Raw genomic sequence first — 13,483 nt, 5'->3', positions numbered from 1 at the left:
AGGACTGACTGAGTATCGAACCCGTGGCTGTTTTACAGCCCTACAGCTTAGGGCCATGCACTGCTCAAAAGTACCTCTCGTGTTATAAAGGGCTTAAGAAGCTGAAGCATTGTCACTGCAGTGAACTAGTCTCCTTCGTCGCCCAAGCCGACACAGTCCTTCATCACAGATCAGTTTTGATGTACAATAATTAAAGTTAAGGTTTCCCCAAATTATTCGATACAAATCGAATAACATTTCTTTGGATATATGTCTGCTTTATAGAACAAAATACTCCAACGTTTCGTAAGCTACTGAAGATGGCCTTCGTCAGGTCTCCAGGTGTGAAAAGTACTACAGTACTAATCGTCACCTTGGAGAAGACCTCAGCAGGCATCGAAAAGCTGTACTTGGACAACTTGACGCAACCACGTAGAAGAAGCTGACCCAACTAACTCAACTAACTGCCTCACATGAAGATACGATTCGATCAGTCCCTTATCTTGGACCTCCACATGCAATAACTTCGGCCGGCCGGAGTGGCTGAGCGGTTCTAGGCGCTACGGTCTGGAACCGCGCGACAGCTACGGTCGCAGGTACGAATCCTGCCTCGGGCATGGATATGTGTGATGTCCTTAGGTTAGTTAGGTTTAAGTAGTTCTAAGTTCTAGGGGACTGATGACCTCCTAAGTTAAGTCCCATAGTGCTCAGAGCCATTTGAACCATTTATTTGCAATAACTTCGCAGCCAAAGACTTTTCATAGACCATCATCTTAATACACTTCATATCGTATAGCTATTCCTCCAAGAGTTTCACTCATCATATAATTTGATAGCTCTCTCTACAACCAAATACCCTCCCTAACGCCCACAGAATAGTGCGTCTCCAGCAAAAAATTACGCTTTCTGCTAAATGCCTTTTTTTTAACAAAGACGAAACAAAATCGCAGCGTGCTTATTGTAGTGATTACATAGCCCGATTAGATAAAGTGTAGGAGAAAGTAACGCGTGAGTCACTACGAGTCCCAGCATTCACTCTTTGCGTCACAGCGTTCTCATACCTGATAACAATGAAAGGGTTGCTTGCTCATGCGGTCGTTGAACTCTCCAGGCCTGGGACAATGGCACGGCAGCGTCGCAATTTCTCGCAGCCTCCTCTGACACAGAAAGCGAGCAAAGTGCTTATCTAATCTCTGACCCGGATAAGTTCGTTCGAACCGTCACGAGGGAACAAAGACTGAAGCGCCATCGCAGTTTTTCAAGGACTTCTCGAATGCGGGTCTCTTCGCTGTCAACGACCACTTGCCAAGGTCACCGACATGTCGGGCATTACGGCGCGGGCGCAGTCGCCTCGCGAGGACAGGGAGGACGTTATTTCGCGCAAAACAAAGAAATGTAGTAACTTATACAGTATTTTCCAGTCGTGTTTGATGTTGCTGTTGGGCTAGTGCGTAAGAATAGGAATGTCAACCCCACTGGACACAGAGAAGTCTACAGCTTAGAGTTTCTTTCATTGTCGAATGCTGTCCTTCAAAGAGCCCTAAACATTGTTATATCATGGATATTTCCAGTTTTATACTGATGTCAAAAATTTAAATATAACTTACTTTCTGGTGCTTGTAAAAAATCATATTTCAAAACCGCCCAGGGCTGTCGCTCTTTTATTACCGGCTTGATCATCTGATCATATTGAGGTATCTTAAAATTACTTACAGCTGCCTACACGGCAACGTAAAGAACTTTATTATACCTCTAGATGATCAGGTAAACGAAATAGGTAGTGAATAATCAGAAGTTATTAGTGGATTTGAAAAATATGATTTTCTTCTTAAATAGTAAAGACGATGAGGGACATCACCTGCACAGAATATTTCTTTTTACTGCTCTGTTAATCCTATTAGGCAATAACAGGAAAGTTAGTATTATAACGAAGGTCTCTCTAAGTGCAGAGATAATTGAAGACCCAACCAGTGTAAACGATGACAAGGTTGTAACATCTGGAGCCATATACTATCAGGAAGGCTTTAAACTAATTATTTGCGGTAAAAAAGGATTATCAAACCCTAAGGTTGCTTTACTAGACGTTGTCCTGTTGGAAGCTGCACGCCATTGGTTTCCTCCGATACTTTGAGCTGACTTACGAAGCCAGTGACATACAGTTTAACACGGACTTCGAATGCTGTACAGCTAAGACAGGCTTCAGAGGTATGCCGTGTTGTCGCAAGATGCTATGTTAGCGTCCTCGAACGAAGATTACTGCACTTGCAACAGTTACAAACATCGACAGGTGCGGAGCCGTGTAAGAATTGTATGGAGAGAGGGAGAGAGTCGCCTGGAAGAAAAGTGAGAGGCCGGTGAAAGGTTGAGGCGGCGGCGGCGGCAGGTGGAAAGTGAGAGAGCGGGCGGGCGCGCTTTACCTATGTGCAGCTCCGGCTCTCGCCGGCCGACCGCGGCCGCGTCCATGTCGACGAGCATAGCGGAGGCGGGCGACGCAGAAGACACCGGCGCGTCGTAGGCGGCGCCCGGCGGGCAGCCGACGCTGCCGTCGGACAGAATCATCACGCCCGCTCCGCTCGGCACGGTCCCGCGCACACGACTGCTGAGGGCAAGGCGAGCCACTGGCACTTCACACACGCGGACACACTGTTCGGGAACGACCGCACCGCACGACTGCCACGCGGAGAGTGAAAGTCGCAGCAGCGCCGCGCACGCACCACACCTGAAGGGCGACGGCAGCCTTGTTGGTAAACGGCCAGTGCCGCCCGCGGTAGTGGGGGAGGGGAAGGGACCTCGCAGAAAACCTGCGCGCCCACCGCGCCCGCTTATTCCTTTTTTCGGCAGCTCGCCGGCGCGGAGGTCATTGACAAACAATAGCGCGGCGGCCAATGGCGCGCGCCGCGGCGCCGGGCGCGGCCCGCGATTGGTTGGCGGCGGCCCCCCACCACCGGCGCGCTCTGCCCCCCACCCCGCGGGCCGCGCGCACCACCCCTCCGCGGGAGACGCAGGGGGCTTCGGCCGGCCACACACCGGGGTAGTTCAACGCCCCCGAACCTTGACTGAATTACCCAGACTGGAAGCGGCCAAGGCCACCCGCCGGAGCGGCGAACGCCCCGGCCGGCCGGACCGAGAGCGCACTGCGCATGCGCGGCGAGGCTCACTACGCCGCTCCTTTCACTGGCGCGCTCTCCCAGAACTATTTACATCACTTATCGCCTCACCGTTATCAGCAGGCCGCTGCGCGGGTCATCGAACCCCACCTGCCACCACGACGGAAGTCGAAATCTGCTCTCCTTCTCATTTGACTTCCATGCACCAGCCCTTCTATTAAAGACATCGACTGTACTCAATCGTTACGTAACGATCGCTGTTTAAAAAAGAAAGTGCTATTAACCTCTGACCGATTTGGCTATTCGCCCAACCTCCTCCCACCTTAAGCCTATTCAGCGAGTTCGGCGTAATGCGAAGGCATTTCCGCAGCCGCGAAATGGCTCAGAAAATGTGTTGTATAAACGTTGAATTTTTTCCCGGAGTAAACCTAAGAGAATCCATGTGTGATGAGGTCCTACGGGCGAGTGGCGTATCTCATTACATTGAGGACGATGAACTCCTGTTGCCGTGGTTACACAAAGCCGCGCAGCCACCGGTGTGCGGTCCTTCAGGTAACACATAAATCTACAGCAACGTAAGATTCTCACTCTAAATAAAGGCTGGGAACAAGACAGGTGATTAACCTCCCGCATTTGCCCGAGAGGTCACTAGGATGTTTTCATTCTCTCAGCAGCAAACTGTGAGAGTTAGATATTCTCTGAGGAAGGTACCACTGCAATAAGTGACAGCACTGAATGAACACAAACGTAGAAAACGTTTTATATCGTTAACCGGCTGGCCGTCGTCAGAACAACTGGAAGTGAAATTAGATGGTCACCAAGTAATGCTTTCTCAGACAATGGCTAATGGACTGATACCTGTTAACCACACCCGTACAAAACATTTCCTGTAGCTGAGTCTACATCTACGTGTACGTGATTACTCAGCAGTTCACAATTAAGTACCTGGCAGAGGGTTCATCGAACCACCTTCTTGCTACTTCTCTACTGTTCCACTCTCGAACAGAGCGTGGGAGAAACGAAAACTTAAATCTTTTCTTGTGAGCTCTGATTTCTCTATTTTTATTATGATGATCGTTTCTCGCTATGTAGGTGCTCGTCAATAAAATATTTTCACACTCTGATAAGAAAGTTGGTGATTGACATTGCACGAGAAGGTTCTGCCGCAACGGAAAACGCCTTTGTTTTAATGAATGTCACCCCCAAATTCGTGTATCATATCTGCGACATTCTCTTTCCTGTTTCGCGATAGTACAAAACGAACTCCTCTTTTTTGAACTTTTTCGATGTCTTCCTTCATCCCTGTCCGATGCGGATCTCATCCGAAACAGCAATATTCCAGAAGAGGGCAGACGAGTGTTGTGTAAGCTGTTTCCTTATTAGACCTGTTACTTTTTCTAAGTATTCTGCCAATAAATCGCAGTCTTCGGTTTGCTTTCCCCACAACATTATCTACGTGATCGTTCCAGTTTAAGTTACTGATAATTGTATTCCCTAAGTATTTAGTATGTGATTTAACGTGTAACCGAAATTTATCGGATTCCTTTTAATCACGGAAAATATGAAGTGAATCATCAACAAAAGACGTCACTACCTCCACCACGAAGTCTCACTTTTTTCCCAAAAGATACAGTATTGTGGATACTTTACACGAGGAAGAGAGTACAGAGCAGTAGAACGATTTATACCCAGGAGGTCACTAGAAGTTTAGAAGCATGTAGAGGTTAACAACTCATGGAGAACTCTGGAAATACTGTGTCTTATCAGATTAGAAAATGCAAAGATCTTTTGGAAATGTAATTATCATAAATTGGGAAAAATCAAAAGCAAGGGAGAATTGTATAAAGAAAAAGAAAGAATTAATTGGAGAAAAAGACGGATTTTTTAACTCTTGAAGACTTCTGCTGTCTTAGAGTGTAGAGTACATAAAGAGGGACAATGCAAGAAAAAGAAAGACATGATAGCAAATACTGAGCAACTAAAAGGTCGCTAACATCCTACAGTATAATTCTTGGCGCCAGAAGAAGATTCATGGAATCGAGGTTAGTAAGGTTCGCATGGTGGAGAGCTAGGCAGAATAGAAACAATTAGAAGCCCCTGAAATATGTTGTTACTCGAAACATTTGCAAACCAGGCGGATTGATCGAATAAGGAATGGATACACGCTGCAACGTCTCGACGAGATAAAAAAATACCTGATTAATTAATCGCAGAGTTAGAATGGTGGGGCACATATTACGACGTAAGTCGCTGCTGTAAACTGTATTTGAAGGGACCGTAGAAGACAGGCGTAGGTATGAGTATATAAAGAGTACCTGTGATAATGATGTATGACACAGCAGTTGTGCTGAAATGAAGCGGATAGCGACAGAAAGAGATACGTGTATCAAACCAGCTGAAGACTTTATGACAGAAAAAATGGTTCAAATGGCTCTGAGCACTATGGGACTTAACATCGGAGGTCATCAGTCCCCTAGAACTTAGAACTACTTAAACCTAACTAACCTAAGGACATCACACACATCCATGCCCGAGGCAGGATTCGAACCAGCGACCGTAGCGGTCGCGCGTTCCGAAACTGAAGCGCCTAGAACCACTCGGCCACTCCGGCCGGCGATGACAGAAATAACTAGTCGTCTGACTGATTTTCGTTCCTTGTCTATGTTTTTTCTTTCTTTTTTTCCCCCCCTGCATGTCTAATACATCAAACTTTCTGAAAAATTTGTACTCCAACTTCAGTCTGCCTTTTCTGCCAAGAGCGAAGTATTCCTGGGTGCTATGCTACACATCTTTTTGAACGGTTCCATCTCCTGGTAAATTCAGCCCATATACATATTTTCTGTCCTATCGTTTCTTGCACGTCTCTCCCCCGCACGTCACGAAAATCGATGGAGGTTGCACAGTGGTTACTATACTGGACTCGCATTCAGGAGGACTACACTTCTGCGACCGGCCATGTAGATTTACCTTTTCTGCTATTTCCCTAAGTCACGTGATGACTGGGTGTTGTGTGATGTCCTTAGGTTATTTAGGTTTAAGTAGTTCTAGGGGACTGATGACCATAGATGTTAAGTCCCATAGTGCTCAGAGGCATTTCAACCATTTCAACCCTAAGTCGTTTACGGCAAATACCGGAATGAAAGGGCACGACTCATTTCCTTCCTCTTGCTTCAAACATTGCGAGTGTTTGCTTGTTCTCCAATGACCTCTACATCGACGGGACGTTAAATCCTAATCTGCCTTCGTTCACGTGCTCGAAGTATTGCGCACCATCCTGGCGTTTATCAGTAGCACTTTACAAAGCGGCAGACGGCTGGGCGCCTTTTGTCTGCTCTTCACGGCGCTTCGTGTGTCGCGAGGGCGCTCACTCATTCCTTGAAACGAGTTCGTTGACCGCGGCGGTGTGATCGCCTCGTCGCCCGCAACCGAGAGTGTGGTGGGCCTGTCACCGTAGTTGACGTCTGGCGCCGTTATCCCGTGTGTCAGAACGAGGGCAAACGCGTGATAAAGCTCTCACTTCGACTTATCTGTTCATATCGATTACAAAGAGTTGTTTTTCTCGATCTGCGCTATTACGTTTGTTAAATTTAGTCACCAGCTTTTGTCTGACTTACCAGCAATACGCTTCGTTAGCCCACACCGTTCTCTTCCTTTCTTTTTGTTTGTGTAGGAACGATTTTCGAGATTACGTGAAGTGTAAATAACCAAACAATAACGCTATCTTTTACTGATATGTATAATACGGTTGAATCTATATGAGTCCAATATTTTCAGTAGCTCCATCTTCCCACCCACTAGTTACGAGAGCGCGATGAAAAGCAGTGGCTCCGACTTTTTTATGCGGAAACTCCTAAAGTCTTTTTGTAAATAAAACAAACATGTTATTAAGATTCAACATTTTTATTTTTCTTCTGCCGGTAAAGGGCTCCGAACTGTAGCGTGTAACATGGCGGTGTGAGAGGCGAGAAAAAGTGTGCTGTAATCGAGTTTCCAGTTCGACGAGTTCGTCCACACACGGGGAAACTCTCCTGCTGCATGACAATGTCAGACTACACACGAGCCGGCCGAGGTGACCGAGCGGTTCTAGGCGCTACAGTCGGGAACCGCGCGCCCGCTACGGTCGCAGGTTCAAATCTTGCCTCAGGCATGGATGTGTGTGATGTCCTTAGGTTAGTTAGGTTTAAGTAGTTCTAAGTTCTAGGGGACTGATGACCTCAGAAGTTAAGTCCCATAGTGCTCAGAGCCATTTGAACCAACTACACACGAGCGCTGCGACATCTCGAACAATCCGACGCCTTGGCTTCACTGCCATGGATCATCCTCCATACAATCTCGCGTTGCCCCCATTCCATTTTCATCTGTTTCCAAAACTTAAAGGGACCTTCGAGGACTTCACTTTGATAGGGACGAAGCGGTGCAAAAAGAGGTGAGGCTGTGGTTCAGTGAACTAAGTGAAACATTCTACAATGGCAGCAGCAACAAACTGGTCACTTGCTGGGTGAAATCTGTTCTTCACCAGCGTCACTATGTTGAGATGCAAATATTTAGACATGAACAACAAAGACGCAGAATGGTAATAACGTCTGTTTTATTTAAAAAGCTTTAAGAGTTTTCACATTAAAAATTCAGAGGCATTTCCCTCCAGCTCGTCCTCGTAGAGAAGATGAACTTCCTGTGAATATCTTCTTTGAGATGATGAGCCTGCAGTGACTCGCAAACTGATTAATGACCGAATAAGTTTTAAGAGTATTATAAATCGTGTGGAAGTAGATTCCGTACCAATTATCCGTTACTATAACAGAAAGATTTTAACTCGCCAAAATATTTGGGAAATTGTGTTTTAAAAAGCACTGTATATCTGTAGGAGCAAGCGAATCTGTTATTAATGTTCTTAACAACGCTACACCTGTTAAGGAAATGATTTAAACTTCCTCTAATTATCCGCAACACATTTATGAGTGTGGAAAGAGAAAAGTGATATACCACTGCTATCAAGAGACGAGTCAATAAACTAGCATCAGGGAGAGATCAACGATGCTATGAAAAAATATGTCGATTTACCCACAGGTAAAAGCAGGCTGTTATTCACCTATACGAGTATATACAGACACTACACCGCAATCCAATGTAGCGGGTGATCAAAAAGTCAGTATAAATTTGAAAACTGAAAAAAATCACGGGATAATGTAGATAGAGAGGTACAAATTGACACACATGCTTGGAATGACATGGGGTTTTCTTAGAACCAAAAAAATACAAACGTTCAAAAAATGTCCGACAGATAGTGCTTCATCTGATCAGAATAGCAATAATTAGCATAACAAAGTAAGACAAAGCAAAGATGATGTTCTTTACAGGAAATGCTCAATATGTCCACCATCATTCCTCAACAATAGCTGTAGTCGAGGAATAATGTTGTGAACAGCACTATAAAGCAATGGTGAGGCATTGGCGTCGGATGTTGTCTTTCAGCATCCCTAGAGATGTCGGTCGATCACGATACACTTGCGACTTAACCCCAAAGCCAATAATCGCACGGACTGAGGTCTGATGACCTGGGAGGCCAAGCATGACGAAAGTGGCGGCTGAGCACACGATCATCACCAAACGACGCGCGCAAGAATTCTTTCTCGCGTCTAGCAATACTTTTTTTTTTTTTTGTTCTAATAAAACCCCATGTCATTCCAAGCATGTGTCTCAATTTTTCCCTCTCTATCTACATTATTCCGTGGTTTATTAAATTTTCAAATTTATACTGACTTTTTAATCACCTGCTACATTGTATTCAGGAAGACATTTCGTACCAGTATTAGCGAGTTTGTCTTATTATATTCGCCTTTTGAGCGAGGTAAGAAAAACTGTTTACTTTATTCTCAAGTTCTTCACGCAAGATATACTATCGTGGCTGCACAAGCGTTCAGTCATAACTGAAGGGGTTTGCTAGTGCAGTAATTTCGTGTCCCACTACAGATGGCGAATAGTGTCTCTGACTTTATTTGATTCTTACACTGGCGGTATGACCACTGCAAAGAAGGGTTGTAAAGCAGATGGAGGAGCTGACACTGGATACGAAAACGAAATCGGTGCGCCAGATGCGGCTGGGCTATTGTTCGTCTTCCGCGGGCCGTAGGTATATTCCTGTAAGGGTTCGTGACGCGTTTCCCGAGGGGTGGACACCGTAGCGACGGAAACGACTCAACGGGGGTGTCGGCCTTGGAGCGCTCCACAAAGGCGGGGGAAATCGTGGGCCGGGGTGAACGTACCAGAGGGCGTCCACCCCTTTCTGGCAGGGTCGCACAAAGGCGAGCGAGGAGGCAGCCCTCAGACATCCTCCCTGTCGCTTTCACGGCAGAAATTTCCAGGGTCACGGCTCCCCTTCGTGGCGCGTGAAATTTGTACAGATGTCTTCTGTGACGTCACGTACTTATAGGACTGAGTGTTTGCTGGCCAGCAGTTGTAGGAAGTGGATGGAATGGCCACCTTAATACAGGTGATATTTAAAAGAACAGGAAAATTGGGCCTAGGGACGACGAAAGTGAAATTCATACGAAATCAAGAGTGTAGGAGATATAGAAAGCAATACCAGTCCGACGGTAAGACGTTTTATGGAAGCAAAAAAGGTCACTAATGGGCGACTGAAAATTGTGGGGCAAGTATCCATAATGGAACACAGCCACACTGTCATAAAAAAAAGAACTACTACCTCCACACAAAAAAGATGAGAGGGCTCGTATTGCTAAGTAAATATGTGCTGTGGCTCGTCATTTCTTTTCTGTCGACTTTACCTCAGATGATGGAGACAGACATAATGTATTCACAATAAAATTTTTCACAAGATCTCAATATATAGTACTAAAGCTATCTAACTCTTAGCCACATTTAATGGAAAGATTAATCAAGCAAATCAGGTATACATTTTCCTCCTCTGTTTCCTTCCGCATGCCTCCACAGGTATAAAGCACTAAGCAACCAAAAAGGCTGCTCTTTCTTTCCAATGACAGAAACGAGGTGGCAAGATTTCACTCCCTGCGTTACTGAATTATGAAAAAACAAGACAGAACACGTTTCTTTCTAAAATATTCCGTTGTTCCCAATTAGACATCGCATGAGTCTGAAACAAATAAATTGGTATGTTCTACATCTATCTACGCCTACATATATATTCTGCAAGCAAATGCATGGTGCATGGCGGAGGGCTGCGATAGAGATGCGAAGAAAAAAATGGTGTGTGTTTGACTTTAAAAAACTTTAAGCAGATGACTCACGAATGGTGTTCGCCATGCAAGGTAAATTAGGTGCATTCATTTTTACATCTGAATCCATTTAGCATGTGATAACGTAGTGCGTGGCCCTGACCAACAACGGTGCGAAAACAAAAGAAAAACACAGGAGACGCAACCTTATGTAAGACCTGCCACCTGAGATTATTCTGTAGTATTAAAAATCCTTGGCTCAAACACTGTATGAAAACGACAAGGAGGGGAGGGTAGAAAGGGAGTTGGGAGACACCATTAAGAGAAAGACTGGATGTGCAAGGAATGGATAAAGAACACTCAACAAACCATGTATCTTCGTCTTCGAGCCGTAATTCAGATAAGCTGGTATACATGAAATTTGACATTCCTGTTCTTGTTACGTTCATTCACCACGATTACAGCTCAGATTTTTGTGTAACATATACAACAAATTCTTTGTTTATTATGGCCAGAAAGCCTGCATTCCATGTTATAAAATCTGATACAGGTCTGCGACATACTATCCTGTTTCACATACCACTGTAATCTTAACGCGTTTCTGCGGTATGGTGAAGTACCAACGCCTTAAGGTTATTTCTGGAGGTGAAGCTACTATACTTGTGAAATTTGGCGTATTTATATTGAACTAATAAGGATGACACTGCCTTAACGCAATGTGGATGATCAACTGCGTAGCCTGTAGAGTTCACGGAATGATTTCTGAGGCCTGCAGTCGACAAGTATCGGAATTTTCGGGGACATCTCAGTTTACGGCATGGATTTTCATACCTCGAATACGAACATTTTAGGTTAGGTATAATGGTGAGCGTTATAGATATCGTTCGAAATTCACAAATACCCAAAAAAGCATTTCTAGTTCACAATTTCGCAATGGATTTCAGAGTATTTTGGACTTTCAATTCACAATTTCGCGATGCATTTCGGAATATTTTGCCTCCATCATGAGGTCGACTTTATTCATGTGAGTAGATCACGAATTTTGCTTTGTACACGACTTGGTGAGTACAGTGTTGTACCTCTTCACATAATATTAAAGGCAGTCCAAAAAATACGAACAGGAAGATATATGAATACTTTCACAGTATGTATGATATAATTGAGCGATATGAAACGGTAAAATAAGGAACGCTACAGTGCTCAGTGACTTTTCTTCAGTTTCAACTACTTTTACTGTTGCATTATTTTTCACAAAGTAACTGTAAACACTTAGTAAAATTTAGAGTGGACAGAAGCAAGATAAGCAAAACTTAACTGACGATGAGTGTAGTAAAGGGCTACAGAACTTGTGAAAGGTCAGAGTCAAGCAGGCAGAGTTGGTACACTGTTTGGCAAGCTGCGAACAGTGTGTAGCCCGTCCGAAGATCTGGCGCTTGGTGCAAAGTGGATCAGAAGTGCATCTGGTGGCTGGCTTCACTTTTACGTGCGGCCCGAGCTGCGGCCTGCGAGGTGAGGCGAAGCGAAGCCGAGCGTGGATGAGGTTGCTGACCGTGTCGGCTAGCGTCGGGCGCCTTCGGCAGCATTCGGCCGCCTTCGGCTCGGGGTCACCGAGAGTCACTTACCCCCGTGGTACACAAACCGGACGCAAAACCTGCCGGCCGAATGCACCCGCTCCGTCGCATCTGCACACGCGGCAGCTATTGTCATTTATGGAGTATTAGGCTTTTTATTCTGACAAAATTATCTTCCAGTCCTAGTAGAACCAATCTGAGGTGCTATACTCGACGTTATAATGATGACGCACCTACCAGAAGCAAAATCATAATAACGATGATTCATCTCGTACGTGTATTGTATCTGAAACTATTACAGATTTTTTTTATATTTCGAATACAGTACTTGAATATCCATCACAGACCCATATAAGAGAGAGTGTTGTCACACAAATTTGACTGGGTGGACAGCTGTAATTTCCAATTCTCCCGTAGTCTCTGGGTTAACGTTTTTATCGCAATGGTGTCATGAAGTTTTCGGTTACAGCATCACCAGCGATTCAACACTTCGTTGATATACAAGAATTTAGAAAGTATTGCCTCAGATTTTTCCGATATGAGAAGGTATCAGTTTGGTCCAGAAGGATTAGTTTCTTTACAGTTCAGGATTGACTTGTGTTCCCATCATTACCGCACAGTCACGATGGTCGTACCCCTAGCACATTCCATTGTAAATGCATGCACTGAAGAAAACTAACCCACTGTAGGGTTGATGGAAGGATTTTCGTTTTTAAAAACATGTACAAACTTATTCAGATGTATTCCAGAAATGTAGGAAGCCTCATTTTACTACCAAACGTAGCCCTATATACCCTTTCATGGAACATTCATGCGAGGGCAATGTATAAACTATTTTCAGTAAGGCGGACGTGCCACTTTAAATCAGTTAGTTGCTACCGAAAAAAAAAATTCCTAAATTAATCCCTTCTCGACAAATATTTCTTTTATGGGGTTGAATTCAAACGCCTCATGATAAACTAGTGCTGGTTGGAAATAGCCAACAGGCTAGCTAGCAAATCATTAATCTAGTCCTTTCTTCTTAAACTTCGAACGTCTTACATATTTTCCTCCTTTACACCGCAATATACAAGCTTGTAGGAACTTTAGACGGGAGTGAGTACATAATATTTCGAGCAGGAAACCACGCCCAGAAACGTACCCCGCATTTAACTCTTTGGACTATTTCTTGTGGTGTCGGATGCAGTTTAATTTACGAATTTACGAGACTCCTGTAGAGACAGAGGACGATCTGCTGGCACGAGTTCTGGCCGCTGCACTAGAAACTGGAGAGACACCAGGTGGGACGGAGAGTGTGCACCAGGACATGCTTGGTAGGTACAACGTCAGTAACAACGTTGGTGGTCGCCACATCGAGCCACTGTTGTAATGCGTCAGTACTATTCTGTACGTATTGTATGCTTAAGTGATAAATGGATGCCGGCCGAAGTGGCCGTGCGGTTAAAGGCGCTGCAGTCTGGAACCGCAAGACCGCTACGGTCGCAGGTTCGAATCCTGCCTCGGGCATGGATGTGTGCGATGTCCTTAGGTTGGTTAGGTTTAAGTAGTTCTAAGTTCTAGGGGACTAATGACCTCAGCAGTTGAGTCCCATAGTGCTCAGAGCCATTTGAACCATTTTTTTGATAAATGGATG

The 13,483-nt window shown here is 44.9% G+C and overlaps 1 protein-coding gene across 4 annotated transcripts in view; it reads right to left on the bottom strand.

The window, feature by feature from the left end:
- LOC126251485 (ecdysone-induced protein 75B) overlaps nucleotides 1–13,483 on the bottom strand; it is a 511,809-nt gene that overhangs the window by 45,971 nt on the left and 452,355 nt on the right. The window contains exon 1 of one of the 4 annotated variants that reach the window (XM_049951933.1): nucleotides 2,397–2,645. The exons of the other annotated variants lie outside the window; for them this stretch is intronic. Within the exon in view, the coding sequence (XP_049807890.1) occupies nucleotides 2,397–2,538 (142 nt within the window). The 5' untranslated portion in view covers nucleotides 2,539–2,645. Of the gene's footprint in view, nucleotides 1–2,396; nucleotides 2,646–13,483 lie in introns of those variants that run through there. 4 annotated transcript variants of the gene reach the window in all.

Source organism: Schistocerca nitens, chromosome 4 (genome assembly GCF_023898315.1).
Source record: "Schistocerca nitens isolate TAMUIC-IGC-003100 chromosome 4, iqSchNite1.1, whole genome shotgun sequence".
Classification (NCBI taxonomy): Eukaryota; Metazoa; Arthropoda; class Insecta; order Orthoptera; family Acrididae; genus Schistocerca; species Schistocerca nitens.
The sequence above is the reverse complement of the archived record's forward strand: the minus strand, read 5'-3'. Positions and strand labels throughout refer to the sequence as shown.